This window comes from Ochotona princeps, chromosome 11, assembly GCF_030435755.1.
Source record: "Ochotona princeps isolate mOchPri1 chromosome 11, mOchPri1.hap1, whole genome shotgun sequence".
Taxonomy (NCBI): Eukaryota; Metazoa; Chordata; class Mammalia; order Lagomorpha; family Ochotonidae; genus Ochotona; species Ochotona princeps.
The window spans coordinates 43,999,672-44,021,938 of record NC_080842.1 but is presented as its reverse complement, the minus strand read 5'-3'; the positions used below and the strand labels follow the sequence as shown (position 1 = coordinate 44,021,938).

Genomic DNA, 22,267 nt, shown 5'->3' with positions numbered 1-22,267 from the left:
ATGAAGTGCTTTGATACAAATCTGAGCGGGTGTTTGTGGGAATAGGCCTCTCCCCCGCCTGGAGCACTGCTTCTCCTTCGGCACAGGACTGAGAGGACAGTGAGAGTCGCTTACGGGTTGGAGGGATGGAGAGGCAGCCAGAGAAACAGAATAGCACAGGAGGGCAAAAATCTGTTCCAAAGTCCCCAGAATAAACTTGAGGAAGCAGCGCACGACCCCTGGGACAAGCAGCTTCCGTGCAATGCAATGCAGATAACCCCCGCCCCAAAGGCTTCCGAAGCCTGCTGGGTCATGACTTCTGCAAGGCAGATCTTTGCACGCGCGAGGTGGCGTGCCGCACGCAGCACAGCGTCCGCTCCAGTCCCCGAGCTGCCCCGGGTGGCCTCCAGCTGCCCGGAGACGCCGCTATCCTGCAAGGTGTGCCCGTATTTCTCGACTACGCGATTTCTCACAGACATGTGCAAGGACAGCTGCCCAGCAGGCGCGCAGAGGCCGCCCGCCACCAAGGCTGGCAGGGTGAGCGCCCAAACCCCCGCGGGCGGGACGCGGGGCGTGGCTGGCCACCCAGGCCACAACCCGCCCAGAGGCGGGGCCGGTGCTCCGGGATCCCAGCGCTCCCAAGTTCCGCCCCGTCGCGAGTCCATGGGGCCGCGAAGCCCAGGTGAGAGAGGAGAGAGCGCCGGCGCCCGCGAAGCCCCGTCCCGGGGCCATGGGGGGACAGGTGAGGCTGCCGCCCGGGGAGCCGTGCCGAGAGGGTAAGTGCTGGCCGCGAGCCGGGGCACCGAGCGCCCGGATGGCCTCGAGACCAGGTGGGCGCCCCGCGGGTCCTTGAGGTCTAGGCAAAGGGATGTGCCGACCCTGCACGCAACCGTTCCTGTCATCATTCATTCATTCGGTCGCCCAGGCGCGCACAATAAAACCTTTCAGGTACCTTCGTTCCCGCGGGCTCTGCGGGCCAGCCCGGGTCGCCCAGGGTGCCGCAGGCCGAGCCAGGTGAGTTGAGCGCCCAGCGAGTGCCGGGGTGGATTCCTCCGGCTGCCGAGGCGAGGCCGCCAGCTTCCTGGCGGGGAAGGACGGGAGCTCACTCTCTTCTCTCTCTCTCTCGGGGGAAGGACGGGAGCTCGCGCTCTCTCTCTCTCTGGAAGGACGGGAGCTCTCTCTCTCTCTCTCTCTGGAAGGACGGGAGCTCTCTCTGGAAGGACGGGAGCTCTCTCTCTCTCTCTCTCTCTCTGGAAGGACGGGAGCTCTCTCTCTCTCTGGAAGGACGGGAGCTCTCTCTTTCTCTCCCTCTCTCTCTCTCTCTCTCAGACCTGCCGGCGGAGTCGGGGTGGAGGTGGGGGGCAGAGGGCGAGCCGGAGGGGCCCACGCCGTGCAGAGTCGGGCGCCCCGGGGCCGCCGCCGGGTCCCGGCCGCCCACGCCTCGGCTCTTCCCTCCGCTTGAAGACGCCAGGCAGAAGGAGCCCGGGGTCCAGGGAGTGGGCGACGCGCGAGCTCCCCTGGGCCGGCTGCCAGCCCGCGCCCTCCGCCGGGGGGCGACACCGCCAGGCGGTCCGCCCGAGGGCTCCACGCCCGCCCGAGGCGTGAGGGAGGCGGGGTCCGAGGGGGCGGGAGGCCGCTGAGGGGTGGTCCTCGCGGCGTGGACGGGAGAGCGTGACGCGAAGGGGGCGCCCGGAAGGGGGCGTGGGCGCCCGGTGGAAGAGCTACACCTTTGCCAAGAAGCTGGCAGCTTTTTTCGGGCTTTTCCTTGTTTGGCCCTTCCAGTCTGTTGAGGAGATTTAAAAAGTAAGAACCGAAAAATCAATTGAAACCCTTAGCGAGTTCGTCAAAACTGGATGAGGAGGAGACAGAAGGGAAGCAGAGAGAATGAGCAGAAACTGAGATTGTTCTTTGAGAGGGTGAGGATTATTTCATACTCAGCATGTGCACCCTTTTCTAGATAATTCCTAACCCAGTAAGTCAGACGGTTACTAATGCATCCACCCATGTTTACCTAAGGATGTGTGAATTACACCCACTTGCTTGAACTTCCGGGTGTTTTTCCTGCTCTGCTCGTGTACTTGGTTCCAACAAGTATTCCAGTGTGCGCTGCTTACCTGGGATCCCTTGAGGTCGTTCATTGTGTGGTAAGCTGAGGGAGGAAGACTTGAGAGCAATTGGAAAACGCCTTGCTGTGAGGAGTAGGTGCAGGTGGAATTACATAGCAGGAACAAAATTCTGAGCCTGGCACTGAGCAATCCAAGGTTCAGTTCTTTATGTGTTGAGTAGATTACAAAAGCTCCATGTGCCAGACACGGGTCCATGGGCGTAGCTATTCAGATCTACCAAGCAGCCTGGTTCTGCACTGTGGGACAAGGTCTCTGACTTCATGCAGCTCTTTGTCCAGGTGGCAGAAAATGTGCAATAAACGCATTCACAAGGTTATTGCAGTAGTGGTGTCGTGGATAATGGTTTGGGAATATTGGGGATATGTGCTTTGGGTGCCTCAAGAAAATGTTATTTAGTTGAAATCCAAATCAAAGGAATCTGAGTTCCCAGCTTTCCGACTGAACTTCCGTGCAGGAAAACGTTCATCTCATAGTTGTTGATTCACTTTTAGCTTCCAAAGGACTACTAAGCCAGAATTTCCTCAGAAGACAAACTGAAGCATGTAGAAATGTTCAGGGGTTTTTTTAGATTTTTCTTTTTTTTATTTTTGTAAATTTTATTTTATTTTATTTTTTTAAAGATTTTATTATTATTGGAAAGCTGGATATACAGAGAGGAGGAGAGACAGAGAGGAAGATCTTCCATCTGATGATTCACTCCCCAAGTGAGCGCAACGGGCTGATGTGTGCCAATCCGAAGCCAGGAACCCGGAACCTCTTCCGGGTCTCCCACGCAGGTGCAGGGTCCCAAAGCCTTGGGCCGTCCTCGACTGCTTTCCCAGGCCACAAGCAGGGAGCTGGATGGGAAGTGGAGCTGCCGGGATTAGAACCGGTGACCATATGGGATCTTGGTGTGTTCAAGGTGAGGACTTTAGCCGCTAGGCCACGCCACCGGGCCCAAATTTTATTTTTTAATAATGATTACATGGTTGATCAGGGTGAGAAGGATCAAGGTTTAGGGAAAATTGGACAAATTCATTGCTTCCAAATTTGCTGTTTCTTCTTGTTCCTGGGGGGAGGGGGAGACAAAGAGGAAAACCACACATGACTTTCCACACGTCCCAGGACCCAGGGATGAGGAACCGCCACCCCATATCAACCCAGAGACTCAGTGTGTACACATTCAGGGGGTTCTGTCCAAATGGTGTGGATCGTTCTGAAATGCTGCCAATTTCAGTGATCCAAGGATGATGCCACACTCCCAATGTCCATTGGCTCCATTCATTGAGATTTTTTGCTGTCATCGTTTGTTTGGGGTAATTGTCCAGTTTGTTCTGTTCTCCTTCTGCTACAGCATCAAATGTGCTGCCATATTCTCCTTTTACAACAGGGTCTGTGTCCACTGCTCCACCTTTTTCATTAAGTAGGGCATGTTCTTGCAGGCAAATCCAAGTACCTGGGCCAGGTGTTCCCAAGCATCACTGGATCCCCCACCCCTGGGGCTGATGAACCTGATACCCACCCAGAAGGTGGGCCTCTGGACCCAGGCCAGGAGACCAGAGCCCTGCCATATCCCCCACCCCCGGGGTTCTCAAAACCAACACCCATCAGGAAGTAGGCCCCAGGATCTGGGCCAAGCGAGCCAAACCCCACCATTTCCCCTATCCCTGGGGCTCAGTAACCCAGCCCGCAACACACTGGTTGACTCCAGGACCTGAACCAAGCTACCGGAGCCCTATCAGATCCCCCATCCCTGGGACTCATGTACCTGGCCCCCACTGGGCCCAGGCTAGGTTTTCTTATATTGCATACTCCTCATAACTCATCAGAGGCCACCAGTGTCAACAGAGCTTTCTTTATTAGTATGGCAATCTGACACCATGGCAGTATCTTATAAGAAATATTACGTCACGTGTGGAATACCAACTGCATGAAGATTAGGTGCTGGGGAGTGATAGTTATAACAGAGGACAGAAAGACTGGGCTGCGTGAAAGACACATCCTCAGCACCGCGTATCTGAACAGCTCTAGCCTGGGCCGGCCTTGGGGAAGAACCAGTGGTTTTCCAAGTTTGCTTTGATGCAGTGGGCCACTGTCCTAGTGTAAGCCAGCAGAGAGAAGAAAGGCTGAGTTAGTATCTAGAACTGATTCAACCTGTCTTCCTAGCTGGACTGTACTCATTTTGGAAACAACGAAACTGGAAAAACCCTGGCTCTGAGAACTGGCTGTAGCCTTCTCGTATGACTAGGGTGTGTCATACACACATGCAGGTAATAGTCTTCATTTTCAAAACACAGTCATATAAAATATATTGACTTATCCACACACACATTTAAGTTCTGTTTTATTGGAAATGAGAGAACTACCAACAGCTCGTAAGTTGATTTTGGCACAAGCTTTTTTAAAATCCTTGCATATCTTTGCATAATATCCCTGTTTCATAGCTGTCATAAACAATTGACACCATCCCCTCATCTGCAACAATTCAAATTTTTGGTAGTAAAATAAACTTAATTTTTAAATTTTTTAAAAAGAGATTTATGTATTTATTTATTTGAAAGGCAGAGCAACAGAGAGAGAAAGAAGGTGAAGGAGAGAACTTCCATTGGTTCACTCTGCAAATGCCTGTGACAGCCAGATCTGGGCCAGGACAAAGGCAGGATCCGGGAACTTCATGCTGGTCTCCCAGTGGGTGACAATGGCCATGCACTTCAGCCTTTTTCACTCCCTTCCCGGGTGCATTTGCAGGGAGCTGGAGCAGAAGCGCAACAGCTGAGACTTGAATATGGAATACTAGTGTCTCAAACTGTGGCTTAACGTACTGTGCCACATTGTTGACCCCTAACTTTACCTTTTAAGTCCACTTTTCATAAATATTTTGAAGTATTTACATAGATCTTGTCTTCATCTTACAGATGACAAGGCCCAGAGAAGTGAATTTAGCTGCATCATTAGTGGCCAGGCCAAGCACACACTTGTTAGGGCTTTTGCTTTTCCTATAGGAACCCCCAACTGAATGGTTCCCTCCCTCCCCTAGGTGTGTGTTGGAGCTCTAAGTTCAATGTAATGGTATTTGTGCGTAGCGTCTCTGAGAAGTAATTAAGCAGAAAGGGCAGAGCTCTCGTGAATAGTTGTTTCTTTTAAGAAAGAGGCCATCGGTCTGGCGTTATAGCCTGGTGGTTAAAGTTCTCACCTTGCATGCGCCAGGATCTCATGTGGGTGCCGGTTCATGTCCCGGTTGCTCCATATTCCTTCCAGCTCTCTGCTTGTGGCCTGGGTAAAGTAGTAAATGACAGCCCAAAGCCTTGGGACCCTGCACCCACAAGGGAGACCCGGAAGAAGCAGCCGGCTGTTGGCTTCAGCTCAGCTCCAGCCATTGTGGCCACTTGCAGAGTGAACCAGCAGACTAAAGATCTTTCTCTCTGTCTCTCCTTCTCTCTGTAAATCTGCTTTCCAAACAAAATAAATCCTTTAAAACAAAGATAAAGAAAGAGGCCACCATGTGAGCACACAACTGGAAAAGGGGTGTCAGTAAGCGTCATCATCTCAGACTTTCAACTCCAAGAACTGATGTATGTCTGTTTAAGCTCCCCATTGGAGGCAGGCGTTTGACCTAGTTAGGCTATCAGAATGCCCGCACATAGCAAACCTGAGTTCCTGAGCTTGAGTCTGAGCTGTGCTCTGATCTCCACTTCCTGGTAGTGCATATCCTTGTTGGCACAAGGTGACAGGTCAAGCTCGGGTGGTTGGGTCCCTGCCACCCATGTACAAGACTTGAACTGAGTTCCTGGTTCCCAGCTGATGCAGTCAGCAGTGAGGGGGAGCACTCTGTGTCTAGGTCACTTTGTCTCTCTTCCTCTTTCCTATTTCTGCCTGTCAAATTAATTAAAAAACAAAACAAAAACAAAAACACCCCGCTAAGGCCAGTACTGTGGTGTAGTAGGCTAAGCGTCTGCTTGGGGTACAAGTTTGTATCCCAGCTGCTCCATTTCTTTTTTTTTTTTTTTTTTAAGATTTATTTATTTTTATTACAAAGTCAGATATACAGAGAGGAGAGACAGAGAGGAAGATCTTCCATCTGATGATTCACTCCCCAAGTGAGCGCAACGGGCCAGTGCTGTGCCAATCCGATGCCGGGAACCTGGAACCCCTTCCAGGTCTCCCACGTGAGTGCAGGGTCCCAATGCATTGGGCCGTCCTCGACTGCTTTCCCAGGCCACAAGCAGGGAGCTGAATGGGAAGTGGAGCTGCCGGGATTAGAACCGGTGACCATATGGGATCCCAGGGTGTTCAAGGCGAGGACTTTAGCCGCTAGGCCACGCCGCCGGGCCCCCAGCTGCTCCATTTCTGATCCAGCTCTCTGCTTATAGCCCTGGGAAAGCAACAGAGGATGGATGACTCAAGTCCTTCGGCTCCTGCACCACGTGGGAGACAGAGAGGAAGCTCCTGGTTCCTGACTTCGAAACAGCTCAGCCCCAGCCATGGTGACCATTTGGGGAGGAAGCCAGCAGCTGCGAGGCCTGTTTCTCTCTCTCCTTCTCTCAATCTCTCTTCTTTTCAATCTTAAAAAAAAAAAAAAAAAAAACACCCAGCGAATGACTTTTCGTAACAGCTGAAACTCGGGAAGTTTCCCTACCCATTCTGTGGCCCTTGGGGTGCAGTTGTATATATTGTAATGACTAAAATTTCACTGTTGAGAAATGTCCAAATTGGGGCTGGTGATTAGCCTGGCAGTTAAGACACCCACGCCCCATGGTGGAGTACCTGTGTGCCAACATTATATTCCAGTTCTTGATTCAAGCTATTTACTGGTACAGTTCCAGGGAGTCAGTGGTTTTTTTTTAAAAAAGATTTTATTTATTTTATTACAGTCAGATATACAGAGAGGAGGAGAGACAGAGAGGAAGATCTTCCATCCGATGATTCACTCCCCAAGTGAGCCGCAACGGGCCGGTGCGCGCCAATCCGAAGCCGGGAACCTGGAACCTCTTCCGGGTCTCCCACACAGGTGCAGGGTCCCAAAGCTTTGGGCCATCCTCGACTGCTTTCCCAGGCCACAGGCAGGGAGCTGGATGGGAAGTGGAGCTGCCGGGATTAGAACCGGCGCCCATATGGGATCCCTGCATGTTCAAGGCGAGGACTTTAGCCACTAGGCCACCGTGCCGGGCCCGTCAGTGGTTATTTTTAAAGTCAGTGAATTTCTGCCACCCATGTGTGAGAGCTGGCTCCAGCTTCAGCCCTGGGCCAGACAAGGCCAGTGCATGTGTTTCAAGAGTGAACCAGTGGGTTTCATTATGAACTGTACACACTATTTTGAAAATACTGATATAAATGTAATTTTATTGCAATAGCATCCATTAGGTTCTTTTGCTGCATCTTTATAATTTTTCATTTCAAGAGGATTTTATCTTTAACAATTCCATAACTTTACACAGATTATAAATTGTGAAAATACCAGAGAAGCTGACTCCCTCTTGACCTTGGGAAGATCTCATTTAGAGATACAAATTTTCAACTTAAAAAATCAGCAGTATAGTCCAAATTTTAGTTGATCTGAATTGGCTTCTTACAAGCCATATCTGACTTGATACCCAAATTTGCTGTGATTTCTCATTCGTGTTATTATTCCTCTTATTCCTGTTTGTTCTCTCACCAAAATAGCTCCTTGAGAATAGAAATATGTTCACCTGTCTTGTTCAGCATTGGTATCTCACAAGTTCTTAAAATGGCCTATAACAGAAAAGTTGTAAGAATTGGCTGAGTGTTAAGTGACTATGCAATGTTCTACATAAGTGTTTAACAACTACATTGTTGAATAAATAATTGAATAGGTATATGGATATACATTAGTTATTATGAAAATCATTTTAAACTACTAGAGAAAATCTACTTGATTAGGAATGTTAAATAGGGTGCTAAGATGGGAGTGATTTGTAGGTAAATTTAAATCAACAGCTCAATGTTGATAAGTTATTTCAAGGTGTGGAGGGCGCTGTGGCACCAGCCTTCACGTGGGCAGCTTGTGAAGAATGCTGGCCACTCTGCTTCCAACCCAGCTTTCTATCATTGGGCCTGGGAAAGCAGATAAGATGGCCCACATACTAGGGCACCTGCCAGCCAGGTGGGAAGCCCGTATGGAATTCCAAACTCCTGGCTGTGACCTGGCCTAACCCCAGCCATTGTAGCCATTTGGAGGGTCAACAGAAGCGGGGGAAGGTCTCTCCTCTCAGTGTGACTCTGCCTTTCAAACAAAGTAAATCTTTAACAAACAAAATGAAACAAAAAAAGCTTCTAGGTGATTTCAGTCAATGGAAGAAACAAAAGGAAAACCAAGCCTGGGGAACCAGATCAGACACAGAAGTGGAGGCAGGATTCCGAGAGGTCTTGAATGCTGTGTGGGGACATGGGTATTTTAATGAGAAGGAGGCTAATGGAAAACCGTCTAAGAAGGGGCTAGATTGGGCTCACTTCACTTGGTCTCTCCCACGGCTGTTCTGAACCAAGCCCAGGTGGACATGTAGCCTGAGCACACACAGCCAGGAAAGCCTAGTCTAGATCATTCAGCCCCTGTTGACCTACAGACAGAGGTGAGGAGAAATGCTATGCTTGCCTACTCACGCTGGCACAGGCAGACCGAACACAGCCTCCTCGTCGCTGTATTCTCTAAACCTCAGCCCCTGTGAATCAGGTCACGTCATTTTCCTGCTTCACCTCCCTGCCCCAGGTTATTGTTTCTAATACCAAGTATAACCAAAACCCAAGTCCTAACTGACCCTGAACTTGAAAGGTTTGCATGTTCTGCAGCTTGCTTACCTGTTAGTGTTACTTCATTACTCTGCCTCTCATCCAACTTTGAAACCTAAGTCAACTTTTTATTCATTTATTCAACATCAATTTATTAAGTGGCTGCAGCATGTCAGGCATTTTCTAGAAGATGAGGATACAACAGAATTTTGTTGCAGAGCATGTAAACCTTAGACTACACGTCCACCCACGCTTGGACCTTCATGAGTGATGTGCCCAGATCTGCTCCCCATGTTCTGATGTTGGGGCTCAAGCTGAAGGGTCAGCAGCTCTTCAGGGAATTACAGGACCCCAGGGTAAACGCAACCATGTAAGCCTTCCTAAAACTTCTCATATCACTGCTGGCGTTACAAGGAGCAGCCCAATCCTCTGCCAATTTCCCACTCTGAAGAAATAACTTCTTATTAAACAAACAAATGTTGAAGAGAAAGATTAGGACAGCTGTTAGCTGGAAGGGGTAACTTTTCATTTTAAAGTCAGATGGTGGATATACAAGTGTATATTATTTTTCTTTACAGGCACTCATTTCTGAAGTATTCACTACTAGTAACAGTATCAGTGAAGTTCTGTGTACTCCATGCTGGAGCATAAATCTGTCCAATCATTTTATTTAGGTTACTGACAGTGTCTGTTAACACGAAAAATAAGGAACGTGCAGTACTAGAAATGTTCAGTGTTGTAGAAAGTCTGGATTCACCTCCCTGGAGAATTACTTGGCTTATTTGGACCTTGAGAAGCCAACTCTAACTTGCCTTCTCTCTCATTTCCTCTGAAATATTGCAAAGTCCCTGTGTACACACCCTGCCTCACCCATCTCTCCCACACCACTCCACATTTGCTCACACCTCTTTGCCCTCCTCGTATCTGCCACAGGAGTTCTCCCTGGTGCATTTCCAAAGCATAAAGCAATTTAAGTATTAAGGTCAACAGCCAGGCAAGACTTTTATTATTTTCTCCCACCATAAAACTTGCAGCATTCATGTCTGCCACTTAGAATGAAAACTTGCAAAAGGCAACCAAGATTGTTTGCTCCCTCCCTTACCACCCTCTGCCCCCACAGCCCCTGAAATGCCAGGAACATTTTGCTATGTCAACATCTTAGAGGAAATATTGTTTCAGTGGAATGAGAGCCACCCACACCGATTTCAGAGATGGAGTTTTGGAATGGTTATGTTAACCATATACTAAATGGCACTAATGTAACCATGGAATCCACTGGAAAGACAAATCAGATGTTTTCTCAGGAATGAATGTCAAACAAATTCATACTAACAAAATTATACACAGTTGATCACAGCTGATTTATTTCCATTTGGGAATTTAGGTAGATAAATAGTGCATGGAACAAGATGGCTAAATAGCTAGCTTTGTTGCTGTTACCAAAAAACAATCTGCCTGAAAACTTATCAGTACTCCAGAATCTTAATAATGTTAAGTCTCATTGGAAAATTTAAAAGTTTCAGTTTGGAATTTATTCTGTATTTCTGAAGAAAAGTTGATTGATTTTCAAATGGTAGAGGAAAAATGAAATAATAGTCATGAAAATCCTGAATTCATCATTCCACCATTTTTTGGAGCAGAACTTGATGGCTTTTACACTTCGTATGTGGTAAAATTCGGTTATTTCTTAATACTTCACCAAGAATGCCCAGATCTATTTGGGAGCTTTACTGCTAAGACATCATTTACTCAAACTTTTTTACTGTAGTTCACATGTATTGTTAAATATTTGATATATAAAACTAATTTTTTCCATTCAATTAGTTTTCCTTTCCCTGTTTTTGGTTTAGGGCAGTTCATATTGGGAGAATTTGCTTTTTTCAAAAGAAAACGAGGAAGAGCAAACAGAACATCCAGTCATAGTGTTACTTTGTTGGTAGCTTTTCAAATGAAGAAAAGAATATAAAAAGTTTAGGGACTGGCCCGATGGCATAATAGGCTAATGCTTCATCTGCAGTGCCAGCATTCCATATGAGTAACAGTTCAAGAACCAGATGCTCCACTTCCGATCCAGCTTCCTATTATAGGGAGCGACAAGGAGCTATAGGAAGCTCCCTGAGAAAGCCGCAGAGGATGGTCCAAGATCCGTTGGCCCCTGAACTCACATGGGAGACCCAGAGGAAGTTTCTGGCTCCGGATTTTGGATCAACTCAGCTCCTGCTGTTGCAGCCATTTGGGAAGTGAACCAACAGATGGATGACCTCTCTTTCAAGTAAAATTAAATAATCTTTTTGAAAAATACATGAAAAGTTTCTTACCTATGTGTTTTAGTTGTGTTTTTTGCCTGTATTTTAGTTGTGTTTTAGTGTTTAGGTCCAAAAATTAAAAGCACTGACAATTCAGTGGTTACTATATGCTTATTTGAATCTTACTCTTAAGCCTACTGGTATTTAATTCATTTATTGGGTTCTATTTTATTTAGGGGGAGGTGAATTAGTAGATCCCCAGAATCATTTTGTTCAGGGAAAGCGGCAGAGAAAATGGCTGTAGAGCCATTTTTTGAAAGGCACAATTCATGTCCCAACTGAGTACGTTGGCTGCATTTCTGGTCACATGGTGATTTCTGGACAAGGCGGGCAGCTGTGCCCGTTACCCACATTCAGTGTTGTAACCCTGCTTCCTAAGGGACGGGCTGGTAGTGTGAACAATAGAGGGGGAGGCGAGTGGAGAAGGGCTGTGAGGAGAGTGACTGAGCACCAGCTAGGCCTACAGGTAGGCCTACACATCCACTCACTGCTCCAGCAGGTTGTTATTTTGCCAAGTCAAAGACTCACATATTGCCAGAACATGCCGTTTATAAGAGGAATTCATACTTTTCATGTAAAGCCTTTTGGTTTAAATCCTGACCATGAAACTATCTAAAATTGTCTTTATAAACCCTCTGCAACCCAACAGGGACCGCCAGTGAGGGACTTGCCTGCCTGCAGTAAGAAAGCGATAAGTGCCATCCGCTCAAGTCTAATTGTGACACACGGCGGGGTAAGCATTGTGTGGGTATCCTGAGTCCTTGACATTTCCCCCTTCTCTTCCCAGGCCATGTGCTGTCTGTCGTCTGCCCGAACACCTTCCAGGCTTGGTGTGAAATCACCAATGTGTCCCAGCTGCTGGCTTCCCCCGGCCTCTACCTGGACCTGAATACCAGCATAACGAACCTGAGCATTTCCACAGATGTAGAAAACAAATACAGTCTTTATGTGGGCTTGCTCTTGGCAGTAAGTTCCAGTGTTTTTATTGGCTCCAGCTTCATACTGAAAAAGAAAGGCCTCATGCAACTGGCTGACAAGGGCATTACCAGAGCTGGTAAGGAACATGCAAGTTGCCAACTGCAGAAATGGCCCTATTGGCAGACCACAGTGCTTTACAGTCATAACACTTGACATCTCTGTTTGTCTTGGCCTCTGTCTTCGTCCTTGAGCCAACTGCATGTCCTGCAGACTGACCACATCCAAGGGTCCTTTGAATGTGGTCACACCTCTCCTTCCTCATGTGCTACCCTCTAGGTCACCTGCTTTACTCTCATTCCTGGAATAAACTGATTAATTTCTCTCCCCGAGGTCTTTTACCTTGAACTCTCTTCATTCAGCTGACTCATCTAGCTGTCCTGGTCACATCCTCTCTGGGCAGGTCTCTGCCACCCCAGCCCACTGTTATTCTCTATCATTATACTCCTTCGTTGTATTTAGAATCACTTGTAGTTGTGAAGTTATTGTTTACATCATTGTGGCCAATTGCTTGTCAATTACAGATTCATAAGTCCCTGGCATAGTGTTGGGCAGTATGAATAAGCTACTGTTTATAGTGATATTTTAGGTGCTGAATAGCTCTAGCCTTCATAAGACACGAATTTTCTATTCATTTTGATCAAGTGTCATAAGGTTGAAAACCTGAGTATTTTTCTAGAGTCCATATGGAAAAATAAATGATTGCAAATAGTGCAAGCAAACTTATTGGAGAGTACTGTTGGGGGAATATTTGTACCATCAGTAAACAAAATGTACTATATTTCTGTATTATAATTACTAAATATTTTACTGTCATATTATTAAAAAAATGTGGTACTAGTATTAAAACAGATAAATAATAAAAGATAACTGTAAACTTATAGATGGACCGAGCTACATGTAACACTTTAATATATGATTTGTTTTGAAAGGTCATTTCACACCAGTGGAGAAAGTGTGAATTATTACCTAAAATACTGAGACAAAGAGAAAATATTAGAGGAGAAAATGAGACTTCTACTTTAAACCTTTTAGCAAAAGGAAATTTCAGATAGTTTCAAGTTATATTTACAGTAATTTTTTTAAAAATATTTTTTATTTTTTTATCGGAAAGTCAGATTTACAGAGAGAAGGAGATACAGAAAGGAAGGTCTTCCATCTGTTGGCTCACTCCCCACGTGGCCACAAATAGCTGGAGTTGAGCTGATCTGAAGCCAGGAGCCAGGTGCCTCCTTTGGGTCTCCCACGTGGGTGCAGGGTCCCAAGGTTTTGGGTTGTCCTTGGTTGCTTTCCTAGGCTACAGGCAGGAGGCTGGATGGGAAGCAGGGCTGCCAAGACACAAACCGGTGCCCATATGGGATCTCCATGTGTACACATGGAAGATTGGGCTACTGGGTCACCACGCCAGACTCTAAAGTAATTTTCTTTTAAAAAGTCCAAAAGTTCTCAGTAAGCATAAAAGTAAAGGATAAATCTGTTCTCTATGAGGAAATTGAACTGACAAAAAAAAAAGGTCCTATGTGGAAAAACTTTAACAGAAATTAAGAACCAGATGTATACTGAGGAGAAAATTTTGAAATACTCATTTGACAGAAGGTAGTTACATTTCTTAACATATAAAAAATGGCAGCACTCATGAAAAATAGGTTAGCACTCTAACATAAAATTATTACAAATAAATGTTTAATAAACATATATAACTAACTGTTATTTCACCGGTACCTAGAGGCACTAGGCGATGATAAAATCCAATATTGTAATATGACTCCAGTTTAGTCATTTGATATCCTATAAGAAGACCATTCTAAATAAACATACCTAGCTACTTTGCAGGACAATCTTCACAGTTTATATACTCTGTTTTCATTAATTATTATAAAAATATATAGTTGAATTTAGGCTATTTGGTATATTAAAATTTATGAGCTGATTTTCGATAGGAAACAATGAGATCACATATTAAGTAGTAGAAAGATAACTCCGTGAATACCTTTGGTGAGCGTTTTCCCATTCAGTACACTAGACAGAAGTTCAATGTGACCGTGCCAAAGCAAATAATGAGTTTATCCAATGCTTATTATTTTCTGATTGACTAACTTAAAATTTCAAAATCTTCATGGCAACCATATTCTTTCTCTAAAGTCCTTGCTAGACACCAGTATAATTTATGTTTTACAGTTTTCTGTTTCTAGTTTTTACCATGGCTTGAAGCAATCTATTCGAGGTTTATATTATTCTGTATGCACAACCCTCACTGTCACAAATATAGTGAGCTTAGTGATTAAAATAGAACACTCTACGCATTAAAGAACACTTACTCTAGAGAGAATTCAGAAAGGGATGTAACAGAAAGCTATACATTTCTGGAATTGACCGGATAAGTAGCTTGAAGACTTTGGATGAACTAACTTCACCTTAAGCCTTGCCTGGTTCCACCATAACTCAGCACCATCTGAGAAGTCAGTTCTTCAAGCCTCCTTCCCTGAATGTAGTGCTTACTTCTCCACGGTGTTTTCTAGGACAAGGCGGACATTCTTACCTCAAGGAATGGCTGTGGTGGGCAGGATTACTGTCAAGTAAGTGCTTCTCTAATGAGATTTACCCATCAAATGGTTGGTTAGACGAGGTGTTTTTCAAAATTTTTCTTTGTGTCAAAGATAGAACTTAAGTCTAAACATGTCTCTCTGTGTGTAATACCTTGTCACATGTGCAAGAAAACATGTGTGTTTAGTGTGTATAATGTGTTTGTAGGTTACTCCTCTCACCTCCCTCCGCCTGTGCTCTCAGTAACACAGCGGTCCAGATGCTGTCGTTTTATCACAGACCTGGCCTCAGGACAGCTGAGGGAGACAATACTTCCCTTCCAGTGTTTTCCCAGCTCCAATTACGTTTGAATCTGTAACCCTCGTAGCTACAGGAATGGAGATGTTTTCCTTGCCAGCATCAAGGCATGGAAAAACTAAAAGAGAATCAATGGGATGAGCTAAGCCATTGGCACTCTCCTTCTTCGCAGACTTGCTGTGGGGACTGAATGAGACTAGGATGTGAAAACACTTTCTAAATGCTAATGTGGTATCAAAATGGAAGCGGCAAATCTGCCTCCGCCACTCTCCCTGTGTGCTCTCCCTCTTCACTCTTCTGGACTTCCTGAACTCTAGGGCTGAAACTGCCACAACAGGCACTTGATCAATTGTAGTTTCACATCCATCACTGGCAAACCACTGCCCTCAGCACTTCCTTGTATTTTCCCAAACCCAATGACACAGTTCAGCATTGGAGAGGTCCTTTGCAAGAAGGAACAGGAGACCTTTACTTTCCTAAATGAATTCTAAAAGGATGATGCACATTTATATAGCTCTTATATTTGATTTATTTATTTGAAAGGGAGGGTTACAGAGAGAAGGAGAGACAGCCAGACATCTTCCATGTACTGGTTCACTTCCCAGGTGAAGGAAGGACAGAAGCCAGGAGCTTCTTCCAGGTCTGCCACAGAGGTAGAGGGGCCCAAGCACCTGTTCCATCATCTGCTGCTTTCCCAGGAAAATTAGCAGGGATCTGGATTGGAGCTGGATGAGAAGTGAAGCAGCCCAGACAGGAATCCCACCCAGTAAGATGCAAGCATTTCAGGAAGAGGCTTAACCCAGTACACGACACCGTTGGCCCCCAACCTTTTTAGTTTTTAATATGCTTTCACATGCTTTTTTAATTACTTTATTTAAATAAAAATTGGCAAGGGATGTACTGGGAAGATTCAAGACACACATTTAAATGATTTTCCCTTTTCTTCTTTACATGTTTAAAATGAAAATTTTAAGGAGAATGTTGTATGGCTACATTTACAATTTTACTTTACCATATCAAATATGGGGGCAGATACTGTGGTGAAGGTGTCATGTGGGATGCCCAAGTCCCACATCAGGGTGTTAGTTCAAGCCCAGCTACTCACTCTGAATCCAGTTTCCTGCTGATGCACCTAGCAAGCAGCCAATGATGACTCAAGTGCTTAGAGACCTGCCACCGACACGTGAGCCCTTGGTGGAATTCCTGACTCTTAGTTCTGGTCCAGTTCTGGCTGTTGTGGGTATTTGGGAAGTAACCCTGCTGATGGAACAGCTCATTTGCTCTCTCACTCACTCTTTTAGGTGGATTAAAGAAAAACAAATTTTTTGAAGTATATATTAGTAGATTAGAGAATATGTTAGAGAGAAAAGTGTACATTGAAGACTTTTTTAAGGCTTAATTATTTACTCATTTGAAAGGTAAAACAACAGATGGAGAGAGAGAAAAAGAGAGATCTTCCATTTGCTGGTTTATCCCACAAATGAATGCAACAACTGAGACAGGTCCAGGCAAGGGCAGGAAGCAGAAACTCCAACCAAGTATTCCAAGTTTGACCATCTTCGCCTGCTTTCCCAGGCTCATTACCAGGGAGCTATATTGGAAGCGGAGCAATTGGGACTGGCACCATTGCTCCCATATGGGAAGCCAAAACTGAAGTGGCACCTTAACCTTCTGTGCCACAGTGCCAGCCCTCTAGAGATTTTTATGTAATGCCAAATATACTGTACTTTAATCATGAAGTCAGGGCTTTCCTGGAAAGCTGCCTATCAAGAAAAAAGGTAAATAATACAAAATATTGAAGGAAAGCTTAATATCCTAAGGAAACTTTTCACGGCCCTTTGACAGCAATCCCCTAATTGTTCTGTAAGATCAGATATGCGATGTTTTCCCAAGGCTAGAAGGCCCTATAGATTAGGAAGAGAAGTGTACAACACAGCAGCCAAGCAGGTTTTCTGTGCCTTTATCTCCCACAAGAAGCATTAGCCTGGCAGAGTTTGTCAGCCTGAAAAACTGGATTCTGTGAGCAAGTGTCCAGTGGTGATCTTTGAGATTAATTTGGTCCCAGCACAAGAGCCCAGCTTTCCCTCATTCTAAAAGTATGGTGTTTCTAAAACAATACCTCTTTTCTCAAATGAGAAAAACATTACATTTAGGAACACATCCTTACAATGTTCTAACAGCTGTTTGGGTCCCCTCTGAGATAGTGGTACTTGGAGACCATTTGCAGTTCAGCCACCCCTGACCTCATGGGTCTGTGGTGGGCATTCTCCTGTCCCCTACCTACACAGCAGGTTTCTACAAAGCATTTCAATTTTATAAATTATTTTAAATTTGCAAAATAATGCATATTCTTGAGCAAATGAAAGAAATCTCTGCTTACTCCAAAGCCACCTCTACCAGATTTCATCTGAGAAAGCCATTGTGTTTTTAGTATTAAAGTAACTAGAATTTCCATTAAAATTCATATAAGTCATGTTTTCACCTGTCAGCACTCTGGGCATTAGCCGAGGGTGTATCAGCAAGTATATTAGTCCATTTTCTGTTACTGTGATGAAGTGCCAGACGCTGGGTACTTGTGATTAAAAGAGATTCATGGACCTCCCAGTTCCAAAGGTGAAAGCCCCAAACTGCAAAGTGCCGAGAGGAAGCCAGAGAGTGAGGAGAGACTGGCCTTGCTGTTTTAGAGTAAGGCCTCTCAGAAGAGCTGACCAGGGTCCCAAGAAAACCACAACGATCCCTTCTGAGGACTTAACCATCTCTCACTAACCCCCACCTCTGAAAGGCTCCACCAGCTCCTGGAAGGCCAGACCAGCGACCAAGCTCCCCACACGAGTAGCCTCAAACCATGTTCAAACCTTAGCTCCAGATAAACACAGTTCATTGCCATCCTGTATCACCAGTCTTCCCAGCTTCCATTTCACAAGTTAGGTCATTGAATTTCGCTTGATCTTTCACGGTCTGGGGAATAAAAGTCCACTGCTTGGCAAGGGTCTCTTATTTTTCTTTTCTGATGAGAAGGTCTGTTTTGTATAGTAACACTTCTGCTTGCTTCTAGTGGGAGCAGGAGAGGCTGTCAATTTTGCAGCTTATGCATTTGCACCTGCCACCTTGGTCACCCCCCTGGGCGCGCTGAGTGTTCTCATAAGGTATGTGAGCAATATGGAGGGAGCCTCACTTCTATAGACACTTTAATGTCCATAAGAAACAGATTTCTAGGTACATCAATCACAAAACTAGTTTGAGAAGACAACAAAATAAGTATTAATAGAAGTAGGAAATAGATTGCACATTATTGTTTAGAAAAAAACCATCTAGAGTGTGCCTGGTTTCCTGCTAATGTTCAAGGGACTGTGTCATATTTGTGACAATTCAGTGAAGCCTCAGTTTTGGGGAAGTTTCTTTTTAAGCTCTCACCTAAACAAATGACCACCAGAATCCTTTTCGTTCTTTCTGTTGTTGTGACAGTTAATGACTGTAGTTTCAGAGATCCCTAAAAGGCATACAGTGTTACAATTTAACTTTTGCCAAAATTCTTGTATTGTCTATTGAATGTTTCTGTTTGGAAACCCTGCAGTTTCTTTACTACTGGGACTGGGAATAATTTTCCTGTTACATGGAAACAGGAAAATGTGAATCTGATATTTCTGAGTGGACATTTATTCTTGTTTTGTAGCTAAGTTACTGTTTGTTTTCTATTTTGCTTTTTCCTTTCTGTTCATGAGCCTCTGGTAGAAGGTTTGCGGTTGGTTGGTCCTGCCCATTTTCTTTTCATCTACCTACAAAGTAATTTATAATTCCGGTGAAAATTAAAAGAGAAGGCACTACGTATACTTCTTTAAGCAATGAATAGCCAGGTACTCGGGTGTTCACTGAGACAGCAGTTCTGCACCAAGCCACCTCAGGGCACCTCTGGGAAAGCACCCAGTCCTGGATCACAGCCTTGAGGGCAGATGGGCAGTGATGACTGGCTTGTGGGAAGTGGAGCATCAGAGGAAGCAGGCCAGGTTGCTGGGAGATACAGCAGGCCTGCTGGCGGAGCTGCAGGATGACACCATAGTGCCAACCGGGAGCTTCTTGAGGCCACAACCACAAAAGCAGTACCACAGCAGCAGGAAGTAAGGAAGTAGTTTTGTTATTATGACAGTCTGTTTGTGCTGTTTGAACTTCTGTGTAGCAACTAAATATCAGCCCTGTGCATTCGTTTTGTAGTTACGGATCTCTCTGTGAAACTCTCCTGAGCGCATATGCTCTATGCTTGATCTTAGTCAAAAGGCCGAGAAGCGATAGTGCATATATTGTAAATTTTCAGGCTGAGCATCCCTAAAAATCCAAGATCCTAAATATTCCAAAATTGAAAAATTTCACACCTGACCCGTGCAGTGTGTTGCAGTGAAAACACTATCTCCAGGCTATGTGTGTAGGGTGGATATGCGAGGGATCAGTGGATCTCATGCTTAGACGTGGGTCCCAGCCCCAGGATATCTCATTCTATATGTGCACATGGTCCAACATTTTTAAAAACCGAAACCCAAAACACTCTGCTTCCAAGCATTTCAAATCAGGTGTACTCAATCTGTCTAATGTCAGCAGAGTGAAAAAGATCTTTTGTTGTGTGTGGATTTATAGCAGAAAATTGAACAAAAGCTGAAAATGAAGTGAATGAGACCTCCTGGAAGGTCATGGGAATCTGAAGGAATATGGGCTGTCTCTTACAGCTCCCCAGGGATAAAAACAATGAAGCAGATGATTTGCAGGGATGGAGAGAAGGTGGTGAAGGATACAGGGGAACAGAGTGATGGAAGGCATAATTTCTGATGCTGTGTTACACAAAGGATAAATAAGGATGTCAGCCATTGTGTATTCTGAAAATACAGTCACAGAACAGATTTTGAATATTTTCAACACTAAGAAATGATAATTATAGGTAGACCAGTTACTCTCACCTGATCATCACATATTATATCCATGTATTGAAATGTCACATAGTGCCCCATAAATATGTACCATTACTGTATATCAATGTAAATGTTTCAATGTATAAATGGATGGGGGTTGTTCAGTGTTACATAGTACATTCAGGTCAGCTCAATGGGATACAGAGTGGCATGTCGCACAGTGTGACTTCCGAACTGCAAAGAAATCAAAAAGTATCTGCATCATGGTAACTTTGTTTTGTTTCCCAACAGTGCAATACTGTCTTCCTATTTCTTAAATGAGCACTTGAACATCCATGGGAAAATAGGCTGCATTTTAAGTGTATTGGGGTCAACTGTGATGGTTATCCATGCCCCCCAAGAAGAGGAAGTCACTTCTTTGCATGAAATGGAAATGAAATTGAGAGACCCAGGTCTGTGGTTCAGCTTAAAGAGATGCTCAAGTTCTCTACTTTCTTTCTTCATCAAATGATATTTGTAATATTATAACAGATTAGTTGGGGTGGGGAGGGAAAATCCCAGAGCTTCTGGAACTCTATCAGGCAATAAGTTAATTAGTTAATTAAGAAGAACAGTAGCAATGCTACGGATCATGTGGGGCGCAGAGTGTTGAACTTATAACTTGCTGCTGGGGGACTATAGTACAGTAATAATATGGGAGGGACAGTGGAAGGGAGAAGGACAGGGAGGGGGAAGGTGAAAAAATATTTCATGGAGGATAATAACAATATTTTTAAATGAAACAGTATCATAATAAGCTTTCTACAAGCCTACTTATACAGCAAGATGCATTATAAAGTTAATTATTGTGAGACTCCTAAAAAGGTGGCAGAACTTACTTGTGGTTCCTACTTTCCCTCCACACAATGCAAGGGAGATATGGAAACAAAAAAGGCAAAACATATTTAACCCAGATTGTTTGCCACTTTCAACCTAAATCTAAAGGAAACCCGATGCTACTACCTGCCCTGACAGTAAATTCGAAGGTGAAAATCCTTTGCCAAATATTGAGAACTTTGCAATGGAATGTTGTTTTTCGTTTAATCTCAGTAAAATGCCCATGCTCTCAACATTATGACTAACAACACTTTTGTTTAAACGCACAGTCTTTTAGCATTTTCTGAAGTCTAATTCTCTCCTCTTCCTCACAGGATTTATTTCTTTCGCTGCAGTTGTAATTGTGATCGCCTTGGTGCTGATTTTGATTGTGGCTCCCAAGAAAGGACAGACCAACATACTGGTCTACATCTCAATCTGCTCTCTGATTGGAGCATTTTCAGTTTCTTCCGTCAAGGGCCTGGGAATTGCCATTAAGGAGCTATTAGAATGGAAGCCAGTTTACAAGAACCCCCTGGTCTTTGTTTTGCTGGCCGTACTGGTGCTCTCAGTGACAACACAGATCAACTACCTCAACAAGGCCCTGGACACGTTTAATACATCTCTTGTGACCCCCATCTATTATGTGTTCTTCACATGTATGGTTGTGACCTGCTCAGTCATCCTATTCCAGGAGTGGTACAGCATGGACATTGGAGATATCATCGGGACCTTGAGTGGGTTCTGCACAATCATCAATGGCATCTTCCTCCTCCATGCTTTTAAAAACACCAACATTACCTGGAGCGAACTGACATCCACCGCTAAGAAACAAGTGTTCTCTCCAAATGGCAGTGAGAACAATTATGTTTTACTAGAGAATGTAGATTGTGCAGTGTCTGCACCTGATGATGATGTTACCTTGTTTAGCAGGACTGATGACCAAAGTCTCTATAAAGCCTGAATTTTAACTCATAGAGAGGGGACTGTTTGCTTCTTGAAAGAACTTATAGGGAAGCTTATATTGTCTGTTCTAACTAGCAACTTAGATGTGATGCCAAACAGAAATGCTTTCATCTGGGCCATCGAATTTGAAAATCAAGTTTTAGTTCTTCTCCAGAGGACTTGTTTCATCTTTTCAGTTCTGCAAACTAAGCACCCAAAAATCTCTCTGATCAGTCACTTTCTTCTGAACACATTTGCCTCTGCCAGATGGCTCTGAGTCTCCCTGGTGGCTGTTCTTAGACTCATGATAACTCATAAAGTTATCAGTGTTGTGATAAGTGGAGTATCAGTCACCAGCTCTGATGAGTCATAATCCCACATTATTAAAACTGAGAAGTGAGGTCACTGGTGCTTTGACCTCTCTTCCTCAACTTCCTCCTTTTCAGACTACACAGATACACTCCTCAAGGAAAAAATATGCCTGCTTTGTAAACCATTCCCATCGATGAAGACATGGCAAATGCAATTCATTGGCTTTGATGGGAGCTTACTACTAGGTCAAAATGGACGGATTGAGGATGAGGAAAAACATTTTAGGCCTCAGAGAAAGGAAACAAGTTTT

General features: G+C 44.7%; 1 protein-coding gene across 1 annotated transcript; it reads left to right on the top strand.

Moving 5' to 3' along the window:
* The first annotated feature begins 583 nt into the window (after window positions 1-583).
* On the top strand, window positions 584-21,664 carry NIPAL1 (NIPA like domain containing 1). The gene is made up of 6 exons (XM_058670388.1): window positions 584-755; window positions 11,922-12,188; window positions 14,629-14,685; window positions 18,006-18,096; window positions 20,137-20,297; window positions 21,036-21,664. Exons 1-6 carry the CDS (start codon window positions 710-712, stop codon window positions 21,662-21,664), a joined length of 1,251 nt encoding a protein of 416 aa, XP_058526371.1. The 5' UTR covers window positions 584-709.
* Window positions 21,665-22,267: the final 603 nt, after the last annotated feature.

What these genes read in the sequence shown, in the direction of transcription:
- NIPAL1 (XM_058670388.1), top strand. Translation starts at nt 710, where the DNA reads ATGGGGGGACAGGTGAGGCTGCCGCCCGGGGAGCCGTGCCGAGAGG. An exon ending in CGGGGAGCCGTGCCGAGAGG is followed by an intron (nt 756 to 11,921) that starts GTAAGTGCTGGC and finishes TTCTCTTCCCAG; the next exon opens with GCCATGTGCTGTCTGTCGTC. An exon ending in GCGCTGAGTGTTCTCATAAG is followed by an intron (nt 18,097 to 20,136) that starts GTATGTGAGCAA and finishes GTTTCCCAACAG; the next exon opens with TGCAATACTGTCTTCCTATT.